This window comes from Natator depressus, chromosome 8, assembly GCF_965152275.1.
Source record: "Natator depressus isolate rNatDep1 chromosome 8, rNatDep2.hap1, whole genome shotgun sequence".
In the NCBI taxonomy this organism is placed as follows: domain Eukaryota; kingdom Metazoa; phylum Chordata; order Testudines; family Cheloniidae; genus Natator; species Natator depressus.
Window position 1 is genome coordinate 99,173,913 of NC_134241.1, and position 26,247 is coordinate 99,200,159.

The 26,247-nt window shown below is 49.7% G+C and overlaps 1 protein-coding gene across 2 annotated transcripts in view; it reads right to left on the bottom strand.

The window, feature by feature from the left end:
• The window catches only part of SLC5A9 (solute carrier family 5 member 9), a 107,907-nt gene that overhangs the window by 31,752 nt on the left and 49,908 nt on the right, over positions 1 to 26,247 (bottom strand). For both annotated transcript variants that reach the window (XM_074961775.1, XM_074961774.1), the window contains exons 3-5: positions 9,399 to 9,598; positions 7,873 to 7,944; positions 1,493 to 1,597 (exon numbers count right to left, since the gene is read on the bottom strand). In XM_074961775.1, the coding sequence (XP_074817876.1) occupies positions 1,493 to 1,597; positions 7,873 to 7,944; positions 9,399 to 9,527 (306 nt within the window). In that variant the 5' untranslated portion in view covers positions 9,528 to 9,598. The remainder of the gene's footprint in view (positions 1 to 1,492; positions 1,598 to 7,872; positions 7,945 to 9,398; positions 9,599 to 26,247) is intronic.

The window sequence follows — 26,247 nt, forward strand, 5'->3', positions numbered from 1 at the left end:
AATGAGTGGAGTCACATTTGCTCTCCATGATCATCAAAATATATCAATATGTCTGACGGTGCACAGGCCTGCACGTAGACGCCATGTTCTCCTGAAAGGGCTTGTTAGTGCAAATTGGAATTCGCAACGGGACCCAAATCCCAACTCCCGCAGGCGCCTTGAAAATACCAGCTGCAGTGAAAATATATACAAGAAAACTGATCTTGGGTGGATTCTTACTTGCCCCTTGGGGATAAATTGGCACCATTACCAGGCTCTGCTCAAGGGAGGACTTGGAATGGAACGGCAGAGATTCCGAGTGATCAGATTGATGAGTATTGCCGGAAAACTAGCACCAGACTCACTCCTAGCCAGTGCAGCTAGTAATTCCTCTTGAGTTGTACATGCTACACCTCATATTCATGCTCTTAGAAGGGTCAGCGGCTAACCTCCAGTTGATTTCAATAGGCCCCAATTCACACCCAGTTGTTGAACACAGAAACACACATTTTGGAACCTGAAATGTTATTACAGTGTTGCTATCTCTTGTGGTTTTATGGTGTGTGTAGGGTTGTGTAGGTGTGTAGGGCTGCCAACAGTCCCTTATTACAGGGGTTCGCAACCTTTTTCTTTCTGAGGCCCCCCGCAACGTGCTATAAAAACTCCACAGCCCACCTGTGCAACAACTGCTTTTCTGCATATAAAAGCCAATGTTATGGATTAGTAAGCAGGGCAATTGCCTGGGGCCCCACACCACAGGGGGCCACGTGAAACTAAGATGCTCAGGCTTTGAGGGGCCTCAGACTTCAGCGGGGGCCCAGACTTCAGCCCTGCATGGTGGGGCTTTCACTTTTTGCCCTGGGCCCCAGTGAGTCTAATACCGGCCCTGCTTGGTGGCCCACTAAAACCTGCTCGTGGCCTGGATGAGAATTACTGCCTTGTTACAAGGGATGTCCCTTATTTTTTCATCTCTGTACAACAAGATTGGGAGTTGCTGAGCACTGCAAAAAGCAGGAATAAATACCCCTGGCAAATGTAGGCAAGTACTGCTTATTATTAATTATAATAAAATAATAATAAATAACAATAATATCAGGAGGAAGGGTGGGGAGGGGTGCTAAGAACACAGTCCCTTATTTTTAAATACAATGTTGGCAACCCTACTTTTGCAAGATGTGTTGTTTTCCCTAAAGCCCCAGGTCCTGGAATCCTGTTACTATGTGAGAATTTCAACTTTTATTTAGCCTTCATGGCTGCAAAGCACAGCCTAAAAACGTGACTTGGGAGCTCCCTGAAGGTTCAGTAAGCAGCAGTTTAAAGAAAAAGAACCACAACATTTACATATTTTAAGTCTCGTGATTTTTAAGACAATCTCGTGATTTTTAGGGGGTCTGATACAGGAGTTGTGAGCACAGGGGTGGGGGGGGGTTGACAATATTGTTAATAACAGATTCATGGAACCCACACCCCGTCCCCTTGTAAACTGTAACTCCAGGGCAGCCTGGATTCTTACATTCCACTCAAAGCCCCCGACGGCGAGGCCCCCAGCTGCTCCTGTGCCTGCTAGGCCAATGAACAAGCCACTGCCCACGTTGCTTGACATCAGGGAGGCTCCAATCTGGAAGACACCGTACAGGCAGAGAATGCAGAGAGTCATTGCAAGTCGTTTCTAAGCAACATAAAGCACTTCCCTATGGCCCGTCCTGCTGTCACGTCGGAGCTGCTGTCTGATGGATTTTTTTTTTAAAGGATACGGTGCTTTGACTTCTTAAAGTACTCTAACATATGTAAGTCTGCCCCCTGGTGCCGGCCCTCATCCAGTCAGTTTTCATTCAGTCACTGACTTCAGTGGGAGTTTTCCCTTCGACAGACACCACGGCGGAGTTGTCTTCGTGAATTCCGAGGAGCTCAGATACACCAGTGGGGGATACCACAGCAGTTACATAGGTAAATAGATGGATAAGGTCCGAGCACAGATTCAGGATGGGGCCCATTTGAAACAAGCCCTTGTTCCCTTTTAAGTTTATGTATTGTAAACATGTACATTATTGCGGACCCTCTTTATGGCTTATTCCAATCTGTGGGTATTCCGTGAAGTGCAAGGAATCTCCCCACACATTTATTGCTTTGCCCCCAGAGTATCGATGCAGGCTGCGGGACCCACCCCAGACGCTGTTGCTCCCTTGGGATCCATCCCACTGGAGATCCCCTTCCTCTGCTGCAGCTGTTGCCCTAGGTGCCACCCTGGCAAAGTGGGTGAGATGGAGTCATGTTAACAGGGGTGCCCCCGGTCCACCTCTAAAGGGGGATCCCCAACCACAGCAGAGTCCCCAGGGAAGAATGACTGCAGCTCCAGGTGGTGGCATGTTTTCTGGATGAGGTCTGCAAGCTTGGGGTGGGGGAGGTGCATGTGTGAGAGCAATTTGCATCCTTAAGCACCACCTACACCTCCCTTGGCCTATTCAGTCCCCGCCCACTGTGCAGGTCCCGCCTCCCAGACTAGCAGAGGGGCTAGTTGCAATGTCTGGGGAACGGGCTGGCACCATGGCAGTGTCTGAGATGCCCTACAGGGAGGGAAGGCCCCCTCCATGTGTGATCAGAGTTTGAGTTCAGCTGCTGGTTTGTAAAGCACTTTCAGCTTCAAAGCGTGACATAAATGCACCATGTGCAATGCAGCCTCATGTGATCACTCCTCATGCTTATGCCCAGGGCGTGACTCTGCTCCTCTTATTCGCGAGGTGCCCCATTGAAATGCAACCCAACGGGAGAGATGGATGCAGAACTGCCCACATTTGTGAGTGCCTGTCACGTTAGCAGGTGTTGGGCTGATACCACATCTGCAGAGCAGCGCCGCTCGACCTCCCTGGGCTGTGTTACTGGCTGATGTCCGTGCGGCTCAGCAAGATAACCGGAGGGGCAGTTATAAAAATGTCCATTCAGCGGAGGTTATGCAAATCAAACACTCCCTCGCAGCTGGGGCCCTGGCTGGTGATAGCAGACACCGTGCCCCTGGGGCTCCTTTAAGCTCTGTTCCTTTTGTCACCCTTTGTTAGCAGAAAGGCTCATGTTTGACAAAGATCGATGAAACGCAGGAGGCTTGGATACGCAGGGTGAAAAGGGAGGGGCTTGCGGGCAGACCTTATTCAAATCTCCCTGCTCTCAGAATCTCACAAAGTCAGGGGGTGCAGGCATTTTGCACTTTCCCCTGGAAATACTGTGAGACCAACCCCCTTTCTCCCGGTGGGCCAAACCCTGATGTCCTTACAGGCCCAGATCCCCCTGCCCTGGTCAGATCTACACAGGGGATTGTGAGGGAGGAAATCTTTGTGAGGATCCCCCCACAGAAACCCCACCTCCCACAGCATTTCTCTTCCCCCCACCCTTATCCCCACCCAACAGTCTGTGAAGACCTGTCCCCAAACCTAGCATCTCTCTCGGGAGCAGGCCCTGAGCCTCTGCATTGGGCCTTGTGCCCCACCCCAGCTTCCTGGCCACATGGATCTATCAGAGCTGAAACAACAGAGTGTCCCCATTGTGCCCCAGAGGGAACCATGCTGAGATGACACAGTTTCAGCCTTAAACTCCAAGGGATTAGAGGGATGACATTATGTGTAACCTCCTCACGGGTCCCCTCCATCTCCACCCCGTCCCTGTATGGCCCCCAAACCCACAGAGACGCCATTGCAGGGTCTAGGATGGGGTTAGGGAGGAGATGGCAGCTGGAATGTGGCTGAAGGAAAGCAGAGGAGCCTCACCTACAGTGTGCCCTCCATCTATGGGGCAGCTGAGGATCATCTGGGCCTTATTTTTCCTCCGGAAAAAGCCAATGGACTTCTGACCAAGTAGGAATGGAGGTGAAATCCTGTCTACATGGAATTGAACGGCAAAACTCTCACTGATTTCAATGGGAACAATGCTGCCCCCTGAGTAGTTATCATGCCAGTATTCCCACTGGGGTAGCCAGGAAGTGAAGGCTTGCAAAAAGAAAAAAGAAAAAAGGACTTTTGCATTTATAACCTGAGAAAATCCAGTGCCTTTCTATAGGCAAATATTTACACTCCAAGCCCGGATCTTGCATGGTTCAAGAAACACTTGCATGGAAAGAATGTTGCATGTATCTTAAAGAATGTGTGGCCCTGGGAAGGCTGCAACCCATGCATAAATGTGGGTTCAAACACATATAGATGGAAAACTGCAGCAGTCTGGAAAATGCTAACACCTCGGGTTAATTTAACACTGCCCCTAGCATGGTCCAGTGATCCCTTAACTAGATGAAAGCAAGATACACTGCTCTTCCCATAGAATAAAACACCCCTGGCTTTAAGTATCACTCTCCTTTGGGAGAAAGACTTGTCACACCTCTACACAAGCCCAATTCATCCCAGGTGGCCACTGACATCAGTGGAGATACACCAGGGATAAATCTGGCCGTGCATTGCCAATGCTTTGGCTTCCCTCCTGCGGAAAGTTTGCTTTCAAACCACACCTTGTCTGAACAGCAGATTCCTAATATGAGCTCTGAGCAAAGAGTAATAGAGTTTGACCTGCTCCTCACCTTCGAGAAAGTTAAAATATTAATATTGCATGAAGCCGGAAGCCGTGGCCAGAACGAACACTGCTCTGCTTCTCCATATAGTAAACTGCCGATTAAAAGGCTGACTGGTGTAACGTGAAATCGTATCTTGGGTAAATATACTGATTCCCAAGGAATGTAAATACCTTCTCTAATCCACACATCCGACTGTATCGGACACCGATGTAAGAAACACAGAAGATGTAGAGCAGTGAGACAGTGGCCCTGTTATTTATTCTGGTAGTGCGTGTGTCCAACTCAAAGGAAGACACAGATGCTCCAAGAAAAATAATCCTGAAGCCCTGGAAATGGTTGTCTGCGGTTCCACGGCCCATCATGAGACCATGGGGAGGGTGCCCATTTGACTCTTGTCGCCACTGTATTTACCCTACGGCTTATCCCGGGGTGGACAAACTTTTTGGCCCGAGGGCCACATCTGGGAATAGAAATTGTATGGCAGGCCATGAATGCTCACGAAATTGGGGTTGGGGTGCAGGAGGGGGTGAGGACTCTGGTTGGGGGTGCGGGCTCTGGGGTGGGACTAGAACTGAGGAGTTCAGGGTACAGGAGGGGGCTCCAGGCTGGGGCAGGGGTTTGGGGTGCGGGGGGGGGGTGAGGGCTCCGGCTGGGGGTGCAGGCTCTGGGGTGGGGCTGGGGATTAGGGGTTTGGGGTGCAGGAGGGTGCTCTGGGCTGGGACTGAGGAATTCAGGGCACAGGAGGGGGATCAGGGCTGGGGCAGGGTTTGGGGCACGGCAGGGAGCGAGGGGTGCAGGCTCCAGGTGGCGCTTTTCTCCAGCAGCTCCCAGAAACAGTGGCATGTCCCCCTGCCAGCTCCTATGCAGAGGCACGGCCAGGCAGCTCTGTGCACTGCCCCATCTGCAGACACCGCCCCTGCAGCTCCCATTGGCCACAGTTCCTGGCCAATGGGAGCTGTGGGGATGGTGCTTGGGGCGGGGGCAGCGTGCGGAGCCCCCTTGCTGTCCCTACACTTAGGAGCTGGAGCGGGCACATGCCGCTACTTCCGGGAGCTGCGGCATGTGCACGCGGAGTGGCTCCCGACCCTACTCCCAGCTGGAGCGCGGGAGTGGGGCAAGCCCCAGACACTGCTCCCCAGCAGGAACTCAAGGGCCAGATTAAATCAGATGGAGGGCGGGATGGGGCCGGTGGGCAGTAGTTTGCCCACCCCTTGTTTATCCTCAGACCCCACTCCAGCTCCCATTAAAGTCAATGGAGAAAAACTTCAGTGGGAGAGGGATCATGCCCTCTGTTACACTAATGTAAAATCATGAGTAACATCATCAAACTCAATGGAGATACACGGGGCGGGGCTTGGAATCAGTGATAGAGGAAAGGCAGGTTCTGTGGGTCTGACTGCCTTCACTGAGGGTGGTTTTTACATAGAGGACTGCAGACTTCACTGGAGTTACTCCTGGTTTATATTGGTGGAAGAGAACAAAAGCTATAGGCCAAAATCTTCAAATCTGGTTTCCCACCATCAGGCTCCTAAGGCCATGCTTAGACAGCTAAATAAATGAGACTTGACCTTCAGGGTAGCTGAAGCTCGCACCTCAGTCAATGGGAACTTCAGGGCCTCTAAGCCTCTGAAAGGCCACATTGATTTACGTGCCTGAATCTGGATTCAGGAGCCTCACTTTGGGTTGTTTGCCATTTTTCTTCCACCTTCAGGCTGTTGGCTATGGGATGGAAATACTGTAAACAAATATGGGCTCTGTCAGATCAGGAGGGGAGATTAGTTCCAAAGTTGGGGGGTCATTAGTTGGAAATGCGGTTTGGCCAACCCTTTTTGGTTAAACTGGAGGGGCTACTGGCACCTCAGCTGATCTCAGCTGCTGTGACATCACATGAGAGGCCTGCCTTGGAGACCATCTCTCACGACCAGACCCCTTAGGGTGTTATTGCTCAAAGCTGAAACCCTGACGTTGCCAGAGGGTTGCCACCCAAACTGGAATTTAGCTGGGACGCTGGGGTTAACCTCCCAACTCCTGCAGAGAGTGCCGGGATGCTTCAGTTATCAAAAGTGGTCAGAAGACAGTCCCTTCAGCAGCAGAGCAGACCTCCTGCCATGTTGCATCATATGTTTCCTCAGGTGTCAGTATTAAAACAGTCACACCTGGGCTCAAGTGGGGCTCAGCGCCTCTGAGAATCAAGCCCAAAGTATCTCAAGTTGGGCCCGGAAAACAGAAGCAGGCAAACTCAGAGGCTGCTTTTGATCTAAGCAACTTGCCAGATAGTGAATCAGTAGGAGATCCAAGACTGGAACCCAGCCCTCCTAGCACCCACTCATGTGTTCTAACCACTTGGCCATATTACCTCTTGGAGTAGCCGAGCCACCAGACACAATGAGAAATAAGAACAGTAAGGATCCTGGGAAAAGCCAGTTTCCTTTCAACATCTTTTAAACCTTCCACGCTCTAGTCACAAAAACACCCCCTATGCTTTTCCCTAAACATCACCTGGGAGAAATTGGAGCACAGAGCACATGAAAGCAATGACAGTTGTTATATATACGTACGCCTCTCCAAGAGAAGAGGTTGAAAACTTAGGCTGGAGGATTTATGGGCACTGTGTACACAGAGAAAGAAGTTTTTGGTTGAAAACTGTATTCCGATACCAGCGACTCACTAGAGAGAGATATGGCTGTATATTTTGCAATTGGAGGAAAAGGTTATTTATTCCTGTGACACCTTTATTCTTTTAAAACTTTTAAATAACTTTTAGGTGTACCTTTCGCTCCCACAAAAGCGTGCCCTTTAAGAGCTTTGTTCCTTTCTTGTGAATCATTTTGGAGATTTGTATTTTTGTGGTTTGGAGCTGAGTTTTAGTCCTTGCACAGTCAATAGCGTAGACTTTCCCCCACCCGGGGAGGGTAGAGGCAAAGGGCTCTGCTATACGATTGTTTTCTTTGTAGTTTCTACATGATTTTTACGGCATCATGCAGACCTGAGTCATTTAATGCTCCCACGGCTGTTCTGCAGCTGTATGTGAAGTGAGTTGGGAACAGGGGGAGGATCTAAATCCAGCTCCGCATGGGCAGCTGGGGCTGCATCACAGAAGCCACATCACCAGGTATCCCCTTGCCTCTGACCTGAGCAAAAAAGCTAAGAATTGAAAAGACCAGGGAGACTGAACTGTCTGTTTCCTCCAGGTAGGGGTCCCTGTAGCTCAGGGCTGAGACTCCTGGGCAGAGCTGTGTGGGGTGGGTACCGCCTTGCTGTGCCTGTCCCCAGACCTTTCTATCAGGTACCTGGATTCGCTTGAAACCCAATTTTTAAGTAACAAGTGGAAGCATCAGACTCACAGGCAACCATGTCATGGACCGTCCAGCCAGGAAATACCCTCCAACTGTCCCCCGGCTTGCCCGTATGGATGACTGAAAAACAGAACAAACATTAAGTGCTTCCCCCCCACGGGTTCCCGTCCATCACACTGGCCCCGCTCTCCAGTTGTCCTGCCAGCAACATGCTGGGAGTCATCCCAGGTCTGCCCTCCCAGCAACTGATAGAATTGACTACCTCTCCATGTCCAGGCCATCCAGTGCTTTGGCTTCTGGAGGATTCAATAAACCATTTGGCAGACACTCAAGGTGCAGTTAAAACAGGGGAATAATGCACAGTGCTCCAGTACCATCCAGCAGGGTGAAACCTCCGGCTGTAGCCCATCCATTCCTGGGACGTCGGAGAGCTCACCTTGTCGGAGACCCCAGACTGCGTACTACAGTGTGCACAGGGGATTGCACTGGGGCAGTGAAGAGTTGCCCCATTCTAGGGGGAACTCTGAGTGGAACTGAGCCTTAGGAAGACCAGTCCTTCCCGAGCTTCCCAGGAAATGTACAGCTTGTCCCCTGCATGTTCCCAGCCAACGCTTCTGGCCAGTGAGAAGGGGAATGCTTCCTGTTAGCTCATTATTAACACTAGCCTGAGCTAACAAGCCTCTCTGGTTTCTGAGCTGGGGGCCTGCTTGTTACTTTGCAAGTCGGAAAGCCCCTCGGTTTGTCAGGACATTGTACCCAGAAGTTACCAACCAGCAGTGAGTTGTTGCTCTGCTCTGATTTGTGCAGCAATCTCATCTGCATCTTGGTACCCAGGATATGGAGCAGCATTGCCACTCGGAGGAGTCAAAAGATTTGGTCCATGCTTGCAGCAGATGCATGGGGAACCTGAGACTGGGGGTGCGGAGTGAAGGCCTAGGTTTTCCATTTTCCTTCTCCCCATTCCTATGTATGCTGGCTGCCGGCTTGGATAGAAACTACCCTCTGACTGGGTGATGGGGCTTCTGAATCCATTTAACAATCTCCCAGTGAGTGCACATGTGAGGAGTACAAAAAGATTTCCCCAGCCAGGCCGCTAGGCCACTCTTCCAAGTAGGCTGGGTCAAAGAAAATAGGGATCAAATAATCATCTTTCCAAATTTTCCAGTGCCCGATTCAGTCCTTTTCTCTTCATTCCCCCTCTTACGCCAGGCAAGTCTCCCAGCTCGCCATTCTGCAGCCATTCCATGGGGAGCCTCACCCCTTCTCCCCAGTCCATTATGGGATACTTTGCAATTCTGGTGGCACTAACCTTCCCTCAATGCCGTTCAGGGGATTGCAGGGAATGGAATCAGAGCTGCATGGGAGTGTAGGGGAAAATGTTCCTACTCTCAACCCCCTAGCATACCAGTCAAGGCCTGCTACTATCTGGCCCTACATAAGTGATATGTACATATAAAACAGCAGGCTGATTATAAGCAGATATCTTTGCACACACACGAGGCCCATAGCTGATTACACACACTGCCTGTCTTCTGTCCCCTAATGGAAGCAAATCATTGAGCTCCCGGACTCACCCATATCCCAACGGCAAGGACGAAGACAAAATAAATGATGACAACAACGATGTCCACAACCTCGAAGGTAAGGTTCCTCTGTCCAGGCTGGCCAGGTGGCTCTGTGGTGGCCGGGGTGGGCTGGCTCATGGCTGCAAATGAACTGCTGATTGTCTCTCTCTCACACTGGACTTTGATGTATGTTTTCCTTCATTATTCTCCTTTAATAATTAACAGGGTTGGGAGAGTGTCAGTGGGGGAAATCAAGAAACACAGGGTGGCAGATAACACTGTTGGCACACGGGCAATTGGTGGATCCCTGCCCGCAGCATACATCGGCATCCTGTACTGAGCCTGCCTTGTAATTAGCCGAGCTAAGGATGGGCAAACCCTCACAGGGTTTGGAAGGTGGCTCAGATAAGCGAGTTCAGGGAATCAGGATTAAAGGGACTTGAAAGACCTTGAATTAACGAATAAATGGACTTAGGATGTCACGTTTATTTTGATGGGTACCAAACAGGAATCACTCCGAGAATATGGGCTGGGGAAATATAATTGAACCTACAACATGCTGGGACTGGATCTTCCCACAACATACTTAGACTGGGGTAGGGGCCAACTTTCTGCACTCTGAGGTTCCATCACAATACAAAGAATAAATTGTACAGGGCCTGTTCTGGCTAGGGTTGCCAATTGTCTAATCACACAAAACCAAACACGCTGCAGTTGTTTGCAGGGGTGCGGGCTCTGGGAGGGAGTTTGGGGCAGGAGGGGGCTCTGGGCTGGGGCAGGGGGTTGGAGTGCAGGTGGGGGTGCGGGGTGCAGGCTCTGGGAGGGAGGTTGGGTGTGGGAGGGGGCTCAGGGCTGGAGCAGGAGGGGTCGGGGTGTGGGCTGTGGCAGGGAGCTGCTTACTTTGGGAGGCTCCCGGTGACGGTGCTGTGGGGCTAAGGCAGGCTCCCTGACAGGCACTGCCCCCGCAGCTCCCATTGGCCGCAGTTCACAGCCAATGGGAGCTGTGGAGTCAGTGCTGGGGCAGTGCGCAGAGACCCCCTGTCCCCCCAGGGGCTGCAGGGATGTGCAGGCTGCTTCTGGGAGCGGCGCAGAGCCAGGGCAGGCAGGGAGCCTGTCTTAGCCCTGCTGCACTGCCGGACTTTTAGCGGCCTAAAAATCTCATGGATTAGCTTCAGTAGCCTCCGGGAGATAGGGCCTGATTCTGGGAGACCCCTGGTGAAACCGGGAGGGTTGGCAACCCTAGTTCCGACTGCTGTTGAAGTGACATCGTCAACACTCATGATTCTATCCCCAGCTGCTGGAGTCCCGAGATTAAGTGAGAACAGCAGCAGTTATTGTAAAAAGAGGACATTTCCCGCCATCGTGGCTGCAGAGAAAAGCTTGAAAACATGACCCAAGGGTGATTTATAGGCTCAAAAATTAGAAGGAAAATAAAAAGAACCCAAGAGTTATTATTTTTTTAAAGTTCATGATTTTCAAGACAAGCTTATTTGTTGGGGGAAGGGGGGCTGAAGTGATTTTGGAATGCTTGTGGTTGGCCTTTCCATTCTATAGGAGTTCGATCAGGCTCAGGGTCCCGAAAGCTGCAGAGTGCATATTTAAAACAGCCACACCGGGTCTGGGACCCAAATTTAGCTTTTTTTTTTCTTTTTTTCAAGACAAACTCCATCAACTTCTTTTTTCAAATAACTGGCAGGTGAAATAAAAATGTACCCCTGAGTGCCGCTGGCACGTATTCATACATGGCACAGTGCCACCTGGTGCACAAAGAGAACAGAGAGTTGAATTGAATGAGAGTCCAGGACCTGTTATTTAGATAAGCAAATTTTCTTTCAAGCCCTTCATAAGCAAAGAGTCTTGTTGGAAAATCACCCAAGTTAATGAGACACAAGCCTAAGGGCCTAGCCACCTGCAGTCATTAAAGATCCCCGGGCACTGTTCTCCACAGCAGGGCCATACATCCTGCCTTAAACTGCTGTGTGCTGGTTTTATGTGTTGCAGAAAGCTGCAGCATTCCATGCCAGAACCAGCTGCATTTCAGCAGCGGGAAAAGTATTATTAGGACAATTTATTATTAAAGTGATTTCTGTGCAGTTTGCAAGGTGCTTCCTGATCTCTCAGGAGGAAAATTGCTATATGTATAAATATAAGCTCTTAATTATTATTGTATTCTGCTACCTGACATCAAATCAAACCGCACATGGCGACCCTGGACCGCTCGATATGAGCTTCTAAATTCCATTCCCATCAACAGGAATTAAATGCAGATAGCAAGGAGTAGCATTTGTATTGCCCTGTCTTGGGAGCCTGTCACATACACATTTGGCACTGACGGAGTTAACTCGCCTGACTTGCATGAGCATCAAGTACAGTCACCGGCACAGAGCTGGGGAATGAACCTGGGAAAGCAGCTGTCTCTGGGCGTTAGTAGGGGGAGCAGGCATAGATCACTCTGGGTTTGTCAGGGAGCTGTAATTGCTCTAAGGTGTGGCAAGCTGGTAACTCCAGTTCCTTCACTACATCCTGTCAGTGCCATGTGCCACCTGCTGCAGCTCAGGACATTCCCTGGCTGGCAGGTGGGACTTCTGCATTTATGGGTGTGCAGCCCTGTATCCTGTCAATCTCAAGCCAAGCAGGACCTGGCTGCTGCTCCCATTATCTTCAGGGTAGCCCTCCCCGCAGGGGAAAGGAATCCAACACATTCAAAGAGCAGCTGATTCCTCCAGCTTCTGGAACTGCCCTGAAACATCTGCTGCTCACACAACACAAGGAGAATGAAGGCGAGGGAGCAAGGCTAGTGGCTAGAGCAGGAAATCAGCCCTTGGCGTTCCTGTTTCTTAACACCTGTGCCACTGACAAAGGGGGAGTCACTTCAATGGGTTGCCTCAGTTTCACCAGCTATAGGCACGTAGGGAGAAATAAGGAATGTATCTGAAGCCCTTTAAGAGCTGCCTGGTTCGAAGTGAAGGGAGGAAGCAAAAAGAGCTGGGAGCTCCTGGGGCGTGAGACCATAAAGATGTGGGAGTAAGTTGCTGAGTGGGTCGCTCTCACACCATCATGGATGCCAGCTTGATTTTTCACAATGGGGAAGTCTCCCCAGCCATCATGGAACTGATGGGCTTGTGTGACAGCCTGGCCACCTTCTTGGCTGACACATCATGGAGTGAGCCAGGGACCTCCAGAGCGTAGTGTGAGTGGCTACAGCTTGAGCAAAAGAGCCAAGCCACTCCAACGAGGGCAGTAACAGACTCACATCCTCTGCAAATGAGGCACAGAGGGGCCACCTGGTAACATGCACTCGAGAGTGGGTTACACTTGCACAGAAGATTTTCACTGTAGTGATTCAAAGTGCCAACAAAACCTCTTCCCTAGCACCTCACTGGCTAAGAATAAGGTCTTGTCTGCACCCCGGCTTGAACGCCGGCACCTCCAATTAGCTCCATGACTGAAATGACAGTGTTCAAAGATGTCCAAGCTGCTGTGTCAATCCAGTCTCCAGTGGCTACTTCTCCTTCTCCCAAAGTCACGTAACACGGATACCACGTAACCCACATCTGGGATGTGACTGGTTGGGGGATTTGGATAAAATAGCAGGGTGCTGGGTCAGGATGTAGGCGTAGTGCCAGAGCTCACACACTAATGTGTGGTTGTAGCCAAGAGGTACTCAGCCCTTGTTTCAAGGAGCTCAGTCCCCAGCAATTTTAATAATAAGAGGTCCAGTTGGTTGCTATTCCAGATTTGTAAGCTTCCCTCCCAGCAGCAAAGATGACCTGTAACTTACCCTACCACAGCAGAGGGTTTTGCCTGCATAGAATGAGAAGAGTTTACTGCTCCGGCCAAGTAACGGGGAGTGCTGGGGGAGATACTATTCCTGTCCCAGGAGGATTTTCAAGATTTTGAAGTGTTTCCCATCCAGAAACCACCCCCCCTTCCCCGCCCCAAATCTCCATCCAAGTGTTTAATTTCCATTTCAACCTTTTACTTCTTTTTTTTTAACTATAAATTAAATTTCATTGTGAAACAAAAAATCATTTTGGATCCTAAAAATGGGTTTCAAAATGGGACGTTTCAACAATTTTGAAACTTGAAAAAAAAAATCATACTGGGGGAGTGGTCAGAGCTGACCCTTGCCCAGGAAAAGATTTGGTTCCGACAAATTGCCCTTTTCCGGCTAACAAATGCTTGTTGAAGAATTCCCGACCGTGGAGCTGCTCCCTTCCTGCAGGTGGAAGAGTCTTGTGCTGAAGTCCCCGGGTTCAGGATCTGCCATGCCTCTCGAGAGAATGCCCCAGAGGCTTGAATTTTCAATAGTGCCTGCAAACTTTTGTGCATACCTGGTTGTATACAGGGTCCCTGCTTGAGTCTGCACATTGTGCAGTGGGCACACGCTTGCCAGGCACATTCTCTCTCTCTCACACACACACACAGATGCACGTGCCCACACACTCATTAGAAACCCTGTCTCAGAGTGTCCAGGTGAGTAACAACGATCCCAGACACGCTGGGTGGCTCTGAACTCCAAAGAACCAGCTTCTCAGCACACAGGGCAAAATCCAGCCTGGACATAAGCGAGTACCATTCAATTGGCTTTGGCACAGTTGTGCTTGAGGATACCAGGGCTGTATGGTGCCTGTAGTGTTCAGGCTCACAGACTCTGCTATGACCAAGCAGGCCACTGAGAGCCATGCAGTCCAGTGTCCTTGCCCCAACACCCATTGAATACACAGCATTCCAGCTCCAGAATGCACTTTGCTAACTGGGCAACACTAGACAATCGACCAAGTGGGTGGATTTCCCTCCTGGCCCCGGCAGGCGACTCTAGTGCACCCTTGTGAATGAGATTTGAGTCCATTTCTCTTATGCTGTGCATAAGGGCCTAGTCTGGAGACATGCCAAGCAGCTGCAGCTCCCGCTGAATTAAATCCTGTACCTACAGCGCCTAGCACAACGGGGTCCTGGCCCATGAGCAGGGCTGCAAGGCAGTACAGAAACCACAAAATAAAAACAAGAGTCTCCCCCAAATCAGTGGACTTCAGGAATTGGCCCAGAGTGGCTCCCCGATGCTCAGCATCTCTCAGGACCAGCCATTTCCTAAAAAGAAAGGTTCCTCTGTTGCTCCATTACGGGCATGACCCCTCTCTAAGGGTAGCCCACTCACACGCACAGAGGCCTAGAGCAGGGCAGGCTTTTCCCAAGCCCAGCGTTAAAAATGGCAGTCTGCTGGCTCAGGGAGTGGGATGCGAGGCCAGGCTTGCTAACCCCCTGCAGGGCCCTCAGCTCTGGAAGGAGCCCTCCCCAAAGAATGAGAACACACCCTTGGCATCTACACTCTTCCATTGAAATGCCAGGGTTGCTATTTGAAATTAGTTTTGTCTGATTGCAAATGGGTCCGTCGCTTGTTTCAAGGAGGTGTTTTCTGCCGAGGAGCTGAGCCGTGCCAAGGCAGCGCTTGCCTGCTCTTCTTCTCCCTACGAGGAGCCATTTTTGGCAGCACACTAGTTCTTTGGATCTGTCTCTCCCCCGCAACCCCCATCCCCATTACACCATGGGCTGACTCACACCTACCCCACTCTGTGCCAATATGCTAACACCTCAAGATCTCTTAGAGCTTTGAGGTTAGTTTTCTTGGAAATGCAGGCTGCCAATCAATTGCCTTTCCCCAATAAGCCTCATTTGTATAAGGCTTCCTAGCAAAAGCAACGTCTCCCCCCCCCCCCCAAAACAAACAAACAAACAAACAAAAAAAAACCACCAACCAAATCCATTATCCAAAAGAGGCTTTTCAAGCACAAGAGATTCCAACCCACTGAAGTATAATGATTTTCAATTACATATGCAGGGCTGAGACCCTCCGCTGGTGAAAACGGGAATCTCTCAATTGACATCAGCATTGCTACACTGATTTACATTGGCCTGTCTAATGCCCTAAACTGTTAACAGGGGAGCACAAGGTGCAAAGAAGTTCCTTCCTGATCCACAAAGGAATTCTGGTAATTGTTAATATGCCTCAAAAGTGTACAATACCTTGAGCCAGTCTCCTGTGGGTTTCCTTCTGGGACTGTGTATTCCCATAACCTCCGTTTTCCTTTTGGTTCCTGATGCAGAGGCGGAGTGCCCTGAGGGAGGCACGGCAAAACAGTGGCACACCCATGAGGCAATCCGGTTTTCCTCCTCCTCCAGCACTGGCCCTGTGACATGAACTTGTTTTGCTCCACATTTGCTTTGGCTCAGAGTGTTTACATTCACGTTGCCAATCCATTCCAAGCCACCCATCCAGAAAGACGGCTTATTGTGAACACATTGAGCAGCGAACCTTAACCTGGGACTTCTGACAGGTTGGCTTTGTCCAGCGGTAGTATTTATCTCATGTCCCTGGCTCGCCTTGACATTAAATTACCATCTGAGTCAATTACCTGAGCAAATGTGTGCCCCCGACCCCCGCATCAATAGAGGCTGAGGATGGTAATCAGTGTTAATTTTACAGGCACCGGAAACAGTAAAAGTTTAACAGAGCTAGCATGTGAGGGGGTAATATAACTTCCATCGCCTAGTGCAACTGTGTGAGACACTGACACAAATGTTATAGGGCCAGTGCGGGAGTGGTGTAAATCACCCCGACTTTATTGACTTCAGTGTATTTGCCTCCATGAGGTCTTGCTAAACCAACACAACTATGTTTAATATTATTTGCTATCCTTTCACAGCAGCAAAACTGGAAGGACATTTATCTCCTCTTGAGGAGTATAGTTTTCAGCTCACGTCACAGCAGCAGAGAAAGAGACCTTCGAGGGAATGGAAATTACAAGTGGCATTTCAAGAAGTGCAGCTAAAAAAGTGCTAAAGAGCAAGTGTGTCAGGGGCAAAGCATGTTCGGTTAAGTGACAGGCAATTATTCTCCACAGGTTAACAAATACATGGGCTTCCTCTTCATTATGGAGCTACTTCAGAACCGTCAGCAAATAGCTCCGGTGATAATTAGTGGCTTTATAAATGTATGGAGAACTAACATATCTACAAATGACAGCATAGCCAGGACAATCCAAGAGGACAATTGCACACCTAACCTCCTACCTAAGGCATTATTATTAAATCCTTCCTTTGGGTTTTTCTGGAGTGTTGGGCAGTTCATCCGACCCTTTGTTTTTTCTTAGTCTTTGCTCATTGGGAGTTTAGCTTGAGTAAAATCAAAGTCCTCTCTGGTGTAAATTTGGTTTACATCCATAGCAATTCAACTGAAGTGACATCAGTATAGCTGAGCTGAGCATCTGGCCCTGATTTAGCTCAGTCTTAGCGGACAGTAATTTAGCAGGATCAGACCCTTTATTAAGTTAATACCCTCTTAATAAGAAGAGGAGGTTGCGATGGGCTTGGTCACGTCAGAAGAATGGAAGGAGATCGTACCTCTAAGAATATTTTGTACAGTGAGGTTCGTGATGGCTCTAGAAAGCGGGGTTGCCCTTTATGGCAGTATCACGGTGTGTGTAAAAATGATATGAAGTCAATGTGGAAAGCTGGGAGGAGCGCACAGAATCCTGTTCAGCCGGGAAGGAACATCTGGCACTGGGTGCAGCTCACCGGGAAGCGGCTTTGACCCAGAGGATGGAAGCAAAGCGAGAAAGAAGAAAGCAACGTGCTGTAATCTTGGAGTCCAACTCAGATAATACACGGATCAGTGAAACTTGTAACAAGCGGCGTTGCTCTCGAATTGGGCTTGTCAGTCACAAGCAGATTCATCACGCACCTGGCTAGGCCTCTTATGCATACACCATGATCCAGCGATCGACGGTTGCCTCCCAGACCCTCTTGAGGGGGTCATCAGAGGGCAGAATGAAAAACCTCCTTCCATCCTAGAGGGGTTACATGAGGATCCTTAAAGAGCAGGTGGTGCTTGGGCCATCAAGCCACGGCTCTAGGGGTACGTACATCTACACGGCCCGTGGCAGCAAGTCTCCCAGCCCGGGTCAACAGCCTTGGGATTGTACGGCTCATGCTAGTGCTCTAAAAACCGTGGTGTAGATGGTGCTTTGAGGTTGCAGCTCGGGCTCTGAAGCCCACCACTCCCACTAGGATACAGAGACCTGAGTGCCAGTTCGAGTCACAGCTTTGAAGCATGGTCTACACAGCTCGTTTCACAGTTCTAGTGCAAACCCAAGTCTGTCAAACTGGGCTGGGAAGCTCGCAGCGGTGGGCTGGGCGGACGTGCCCTAGGAGGTCCTTCCCACACCAGGAAAGGCCACGAAATTCAACAGGGCCAGCTCCAAGACAATCCATTACTTCCTCAGAAGTCAGCGTCATATACGGGGGCGGGGTGTGTGTGTGTGTGTGTGTGATTCCTGGTCATGGTAGCTCAAGCCAGGGAGAGTCCCTGCTGTGAGCACCAAGTGAGAGAGCATTACAGCGATCAAGCTTCATGGCATTAAATCTGCACCATCATTAGCGCTTAGTTTCCCCTCATTATATAAAGGTGCCAAAGTTTTCTCCAGTGTCTCACTGTACAGGCTGGCCAGGTGCTGAAATCAGAAAGTGACTGCCAGGGTATTATTCCTGGAAGCACAGTGTGTCCCCCAAACTTTGGTCACCATTTTTCTGGCTGTAAAGTGCCTGTAAGGCATCCAGGATCTCTCTCTCTCTTCGGGGCATGCTAATGGTCAGAGGCGATGCCAGCACAGTCAGCATGCAAGGCAGTCTTTCCAGGCCTATCCTGCCCATATATCCGCAGACATGTCCATCTGGCACGTACAGTGCAAGGTCAGCGTGTTTCCTCCAGGAGATCGTCATGGTCACTAGCAAAATGCTATCCACAGCCAGACAACTCAGAGGGGAACTAAATGCCACTAGATACTATTGGTCAGAACCTGAGCTGGGGTAATTTGTCACAGCTCCATTGATGTCAGAGAAGTGAATGCAATTAAAACGTCCTCTTTCTGCTCTCTGCAAGCCTCATTCTGATCTCAGTTATTGTGCATCAGCATAAATATGCAGTAACTTGATCAGGGTTGATTCTGGTCTTCCTTGCCTAGGGTGACCAGGTGCTCTGATTTTATAGGTTTCAGAGTAGCAGCCATGTTAGTCTGTATCCGCAAAAAGAAAAGGGGGACTTGTGGCACCTTAGAGACTAAAAAAATTTATTTGAGCATAAGCTTTCGTGCGCTTATGCTCAAATAAATTTGTTAGTCTCTAAGGTGCCACAAGTCCTCCTTGATGTTACAGGGACAGTCCTGATATTTGGGGCTTTTTCTTAAGGACACATCTATTACCCTCCCACCCCCTCTCCCGATTTTTCACACTTGCTATCTGGTCACTCTATCCTTGCACCAGTGTAAATCAGGTATAACTCCATCAAGCCAATAGGAGCACACTGGCATAAACACGGCACAAGACTAGAATTCAGCATGCTGAGTTCAGTGGTGTTTCCCTGGATTGACTCAGTGTAACTACTAAGATCATTGCTTCAGTGAAGTCCCTCTGCATTGATTGTCATGTAATTAGGACTGTGGAGGTCAATTGAGTCACTCTAGGTTGGTGTAACTGAGAGTGAAATCTGGCTCAAACATGTGACTTCCACTCCCATCTGCTCACTTAGTGACACAAATAAAGCCCTGCAGAGCCAACCCAGCTACAGGTGACTAAACTGGATTCTACTCTGCCTCATTCCCCACACAGCGAAGTCTTCATTACTGCTCATAGATGAAGGAAGGAAGGACGCAGTCAGAGTTTCAGGTTGAATTTGCAGCAGTGGCCAGCTAGAAAAATCATTTTAGGAAAGAGTAAATTTAGCTTGATTGAAACTGAGAGGCAAAGTGAGTGGGAACCCATCATGTTGTATTTACGGAGCGATTGCTCTATCCGAGAACGAGCCTTTGAGAGACCGGTATTAACAAGAGCACAATGTTCAGTGACTCAAGAACAGGGACACTTGGTGTGATGGATGCCACTTTGCCTTTCACTCACTCTCTGGTGTTTAAGCCCTGCAAGGATCTCAGTGGAGTGAGAGTTGTCATGGGACATAACATACTCTAGGTGCTAGCCTCCAGAGAGGGGATGTTATGGGTATTTATAACCTGCATCCTATAGTTGTAGCCCTCACCCCTGTAGCAAGAGGACGGTGCCCAAAGAGAACAAACATGCCTTTGGGGCCCACCATGGGGTCTGCGACAGACCCCGGCGCTAGTGATTTCCCTGGCAGCACAAAAGGGAACGGGAGGGGGATGCAACAAACCCCACTCCCAGTCACCCTGTCGCCCCTGAGCAGAGGGCAGAAGACAGCCAGGCAGATGACAAGCAGAGTCCCAGGCGCTTGGGAAAGCAAGAGGGAAGCTGTGAATAGTCCGGCTTTCCTTCCGTCTGGGAGAGACCAGCCGGGGAGCGGAGAGGAGAGGCGGTCTCCCTCCAGCACTTCCAGGCCCAGCAACGGACCTGCTGGAACCTCAGCTTGCAAAAAAAGCCTAAGGAGAGGACCAGCTGTCCCTCCTGCCACCAGCCTGCCAGCAACAGGAGACAGCCTGGCTCTCCTGACACTGCCTGCAGCCTGCTTGCCCTGCAGCCAGTCCACACCAGATCCGGGATTTGGGATCCAGAGACCCGACCTCCTTGCCACTAAGCTTGTGGGTTCCAAGCTGGAAGAAGCTAGGGAGAGGGCTGCTAGGGCTGCTGCTGGCCGAAGCAGCTTGGGGCTGTAAGCCAAGACGCTCGGCCCTGGTTTTGCTTCCTCCTGTGTTCACAGAGGCAGGACTTCATACGTTCCTTGTAAATAAAGACAACTGCCTCCAAGAAACTACCGGAGTCCATTGTCAGTTTCTACTCCCACCTGGAACACCCCCAGGGCCCTGACTAGCCACTCAGATCAAAAAGGGGTAATGATAGGTTTGTACAGCACTGCCTACCCTGTCTGGTTTTGGGTTAGCGGCTGCCTCTGTCTCTCCTAATCCAGGTCAGATCTCCTGACCTTCCAGCCTGGTTTGGTTGCTGCAGTGATGTGGCCTCCAGCTAAGTCATTCATAAAAAAAAGCCCACTCTTTCCAGAGTATCCAAGGCTAAAACAAACACAGCGTCTTCCACTCCTGCCCTTACCTTAGGGTCGGTCTTCTGTTCAGCCCACCCTCCGTGCTCAGCTTTCCCCATCAGCTCATCCTGGGCTCCTTTTTTGTCTCTCCCTGCTCTCTACCAAGCACCAGCTCCAAGGGCTTCATACCTGGAGTTTCCCCCTCCGTCTTCTCTCCACCAGGAAAGGCCTGGTTTAGCTGCACGTCTCTCATGTGATTTGGATAATTTTCTCCACCCGGGCACATGAGCTAAGTGTGTTACAGGTGGGGCTGGACCCTTCTCCCCTTAAAGAGCCTGTCAGCCTGTAGTGAGCTCCTTGCACAATCCATCCTGGCTGCTGTGGCCTTTAGGCACTATTGCAATATCAATGTTAAATAATAATAAACAAGGCGAGGGAGTGAGGGTGGCAGGATAGAGCGAACTGGGACAGGAATGTGTGGGGAACAAACAAGAGACACTGGTGTTCCCAGGGATCCCTCCTGGATCACTATCCAGAGAGACGCTAAAGAGAAGCAGCAAATTTATGTTACTTTATACCGGTTTTATTATTCTTGCAAGTGAATAAATGCCCAGCCAAGGAATGACTGATTGACTGACAAGCAAATACCTAATCCATTCTCCTCCTATCTAGTACATCTCAGTAGGTGGACCCCACATTGCAATGCAAACCCCCAGGTATGGGACCCCAGATGCTCAGGTACTACCATGCTCCCGGGTGGGTCAGTAGCAGGGCGCCCGGAGCCTCTACATCAAAAAGCCACGATTCACCGTACGGCATGTGTCAGAAAGTGGGAGGATGAAACAGGTTTCAGTTGAGGGATGGATTCGGAACAACACGGAGGGAGGGTGGGTATGCGTGTGAGCACTTTTTTCACTCCAGCAGCACAGCTGGGCTTGGCAAAGCATCCCCTCCGACAGGTCTTCCTCTTCTGCTTTGTGCTCAGCGGAATGATTCTTGACAGCCCGATCCTGAAATCTCTGCTCCCGTCGCGTTCCTCTACGCCTGCCTGGTGCTGATCAGACCGAGAGGTCTGCACGCTTTGTGTTGTTCCCCTAATTAGGGAGAGAGACTTGCGGGCAGGCGGCGAATGCTAAATGAGCATTTCTCAGCCCCAGAGGCAGGCCTGAGTCAAGCAGCCATCTGTGACAAGGCGCACCGAGCAGCGTCTGTTCTGAAGGACACTTCAGTCTCCACTGATGAGATGACACATTAGCAGCATCCCGTAGCGTGCAACCATTACTGGGGCCAGCTTTTCCCTTTGCAGAGAGAGCAACAGCTCAGAAACATATTTTCAAGCATCTGGAAAGGCCTAAATAAAGACATGGCAATGTGTTAGCCGGCAGCATGCATGGGCACCACTGCCCTCTACTGGAGAGACTATCAGATCTGGTCAATCCCGTTCCCCTTGCGAGCCCACAGAAACTTTCAGCCCCACTTCTACAGAGCCGGGCGGGGGGAAGAGCAGGGTTCATGTAAAAGGGAAAAAGTCAGTTAAAAAATCATCTGAGCTTCCTGGTGCTTGCTGACACATTTGGGATCGGGCTAATCGGCTGTATTCTGGATGACCAACCCCCAAAGTTCAAAAAGCATGAGTTTGGCTCCAGAATCATGAGGGTTCTTTTAAAGATGAGGTTGTGTTTGGGGGCTTTTTGATTTTTTCAACGCCCCCCTCCTGCCCCCACACAGTGTGTGTGTGTGTGTTTGTGAGTGAGTGAGAGAGAATTCATATTGCCCACCCTCCGGACTGTATTGGATACCGCGATTTTGGCTCCCAACCCAAGAGCTCTCCCTAGCTGCCCGATGGTGCTGAGCTTCCAGCTTCTCCCCAGACCCCAACATTCTCATTAATTAATTCTGTGGGTGCCCCCCAGCCCCACATCTGCCTCTCCGCAAGGCTAGCAATTAATTACACACTCCTCCCAGCCTCCACATCAGTTCTGCTCCCTACCCCAGCCCCACATTTGTTCCTCGTGGATTTCTTCATCCCCCACCATGGGGGGTGGGCAGCTGCAGGGATTCATCGCCCTGCCCCCTCCCTTCCCAGGCCAGGTGCTGCAGGAGGGTGGAGGGAGGAGCAGAAAAGCCACCCTCTTGCTCACTGGAGGGGAGGAGGGAGAAAAGGGGAGACATCTTGAGCTGCGGGGCACTTTCTGCTCTCTCCTCATCCCTGAGAATGGCTCCTGAGGACAGGGCTCTACCTGCAGCCTTCCTGACTGGCTGTCCTTCCCCAGGAGATGAGCAGTGAGCTTTTGGGCAGAGTGCTGGCTGGAAAGAGGGTTGGAACTGTGAGCAAAGAAACTCTCTCCTGTTCATCTATCTAACATCCTCCCTGGACTTTTAGATAGATGGCAGAAGGCAGCCAATGAGAGGGGGTTTTCCCCCAGGGCAGAGGTGACATTTGCAAGAGGACACAAGCATCTTGGCGCATGGCCACACTGACTCCAGCCCCGGCCACACTTGTGAGGAAATCACAGTAGCACCCAGGGGCCCAAGGACAGGGCCTCCTTGTATCAGGCACTGTACAAGTACGCACAGTCCCTGCTCCAAGCAGCTTACAATCTAAAAAAAGACAAGACAAAGGAAGAGTTACGATACCCTAATTTTATAAATGTGGTATCAAGAAAGGTGTTACCCCTTTTGGCCCAAGTAGTCAGTCAGTATATGAAGGGTGGGGGGTGTGGAGGTTGTTCCTGTTTGACAGAGTAATTGACGATGGAGTCAGGAATTTCTTTGTTGCAATCCTATTTACAAAGAATGTACAAAGTCCTGCTGTGTTCAGGAAAACAGCAGACAGTTTCCCTGTTCCAAGCCTCTTTCCAGCCAGCACTCTGCCCAAAAGCTCTCTCTTAGATTTTTCTCAAGGTCACACTGCAAGTGCTTTTCTGGGGCTTCCTTACCACTTATTCTGTGTGCTCCTGCCCTTTCCCTCTCTCTTACACACACACATAGCTCCACCAAATAATACTCAGTCCCCCATGTTTACATTCAGACCCCAAGGAAAACCCCTCAGACCACATGGCAGAAGAACTCTGACTGCAGCCTTGCAAGTGGCTTATAGGTTTTTATTTTTGGTGGGTTTTTTTTGTGGGGGGTGTCTCCTATTGTTTCAACTATCTATTCCATCAAGAAACTTCATTGCTTCTTACATTTATTCTAAATGAGGGTTGGCTGTTACACTAACCAGCTTGCAATTGGTTTCACCCAACCTCCAGCATAACAGAGGGCTCAAGTGACATGTCCATAGTCACACAGGAAAGCTGTAGCAGAGCAGGGAATGGAATCCACATCTCTTAAGGTGAGTGCCTTAGCTACAAGACCATTGCTTCATTTCTAGCCCCAGCCTTCAGAAAGTCTGGTCTGCCCATCCCCAACTCAAACAATCTGTGAAGTGGGCAGGGCAGATCAGACACCCTGCTTTCTTAGCTTGTCTTAGTATACTTAACATGAGATCTTTTGAAGGAACCTTAATTTCTTAGGATTAATCAGTAAATAAAATAGGTGCATAAATAATTTCAAAGACTTTCAGAGGCTGCTGAAGCCAAGAGAGTCCTGGGCGTAATTGCATGTGACTAGAACAAGCAGTGAATGAAGGACCGGCCAAGGGTGGTGCTGGAAGAATGAAAATCAAACATAATGAATTGCTACAGCTTGAGGGTGTGAGAAAAACTCTGGAACAGTCCAAGTTGTCAAACTGTGAGGTAGGGTTACATTCTTCCCCCTCTGCCCCCCCCCCCCACCCGCCCGCTGGGCTGTCCTGATTAGGTGAATGAACTCAGGCTCACTACAGGGTAATCAGTCTTGCTTGCTGTAACCTTGCAAAAGCTAATCAGCATCCAGAAATGACAGCTCCCTCTAGGGTGCTATTTCTGTAGAAAAACGGCCCCGTGGCCGAGTTTAAATCCTGGGAAAAAATACTCTGGCATTCTCCAGTAATAGTCCTGAACGCTAATCAGCACTGTGATCGTAATAATAATAAATACTCCTAAACAGCGCCTGAATCCAGAGGAATACATCAAACTGCTTTTCAAAGTTGATACACAGCGATGATCCACCACGCAAGTATAAAACTGTCTAGGGTAGGCTGTACAAGCCCTAGTTCCTAGTGCACAGCTTCACTGAAGAAATTTAGAACAGTGATCAAGAATTCCATATTCAACTGAAAGTCCAAGGGAGAATTTTAAATAGACAGAATGGGATCATCCAAATTGGGATTTGGCCAGGACACAGGGGTTCAGACTTACTCTTGGGGAAAGTGTCATGGGAGCTCCAATACTGCCAACCCAAGCATTCCAAAATCACAAGTCAGGCTCCAAGAAAATACTGATAGATAGAAAGATGAGTCTTTTTATTTGCCTTCTGATTTCTGTGCCTTTAGTGGGCCCTTGGGGCACGTTTTTAAGCTGTTCTCCACAACCACGAGGGCTAGAAATTTCCTTTTCTTTTTCATGCAAGCTGAGCATCTCACATAGTCACCTGATTCCAGTAGCTGGGGCTTTAAGAAAAAAACCCTGAATATCACGAGATGTGTGATAAATTTCTGAATGCAGGCAACACTAACACTATGAGGAGCATAAGTGGTCGGAGCTCAGTTTCACATCTTGTCTGAAAGATGGCATGTCGTACAACACAACACTCCCAAATGCTATGCTAATGTAGCTCACTGGTTTGCACATGTTACATAAATTTGTTCTCCCACTCCACCCTGGTGGCTGGCTCACAGAGCTACAGAAATTGTGGAAACCCATGATGGAACTAGTATACTAGGGCTTTGAGAAAGATGCCACCCAACGAATCCCAGTGCCACTTCTTGCAGGGCCTGGGTTTTTCTTTTTGCATCCAAGGTATAATATCTGAGACTGGAGAAATTCACCCAGAGCCAGCTGAACATCAGGGCAGCAAGATCACAGATCAAAGTGCTGTTTGGGGCCATTTGTTCGGTATATTTTAGTATTAGTTTTAGGGTCTCTGTTTGGAGGATCATAGTAGGGTCACTTTAAAGCTAAGCTCAACTGAATACAAAACCCTGGGGAAATACTAGCAATATTAATATCAATTGTACTTTATTCTAGCTTTTTTTCCAGATCTAAGCTGTCTGGAAAGGAAAGTAACATATTGTTAAGGGGATCAGTAGAATTGCCTTCTCTGTCTCTGGCCCCAGTCCAGCAAAGCTATTAAGTGTGTGTCCAACTATAAACATGAGATTGGTCCCCTTGAAGTCACTGAGGTTGCTCAGGCGCTCCAAGTGAAGCATGTGCTTTCCTGGATTGGGAGCTGTTTTCTTTCTTAAGAATTGTTCTACTTTTTCAGGAATCTCTCTTGCCATTGTGATCTAGATTCCTTCTGCAAATCACAGGGTTAATTTCTAGGCTGAATTAGGAGCAGGTCTATGCTACACTGTAAACCCAGCTCTGTGGAACCTGTGCTTGTGGACTGGGTGTTTCTAAGCCCACACTGGAGCATCCATACTGCATTGTAAACCTGGGTTTACAGTTGCTGGAGCCAGGTCTCACAACCGTGCTAATGTGTCCACACTGTACTACACAGATCTCCTGATAGGGAACTGGGGCTCGAGCTGTATCCACACTGCGAAATGACAGTGCTTGGACCTAAGTCACAGAGGGACTTGGGCTCAGACCTCCTCCTTAGCAGGGTCCTGGAACCCAGATCCTGAGTGCTTGCTGACTTGTGTCCGACTTATCATAGAATATCAGGGTTGGAAGGGACCTCAGGAGGTCATCTAGTCCAACCCCCTGCTCAAAGCAGGGCCAATCCCCCATTTTTGCCCCAGATCCCTAAATGGCTCCCTCAAGGATT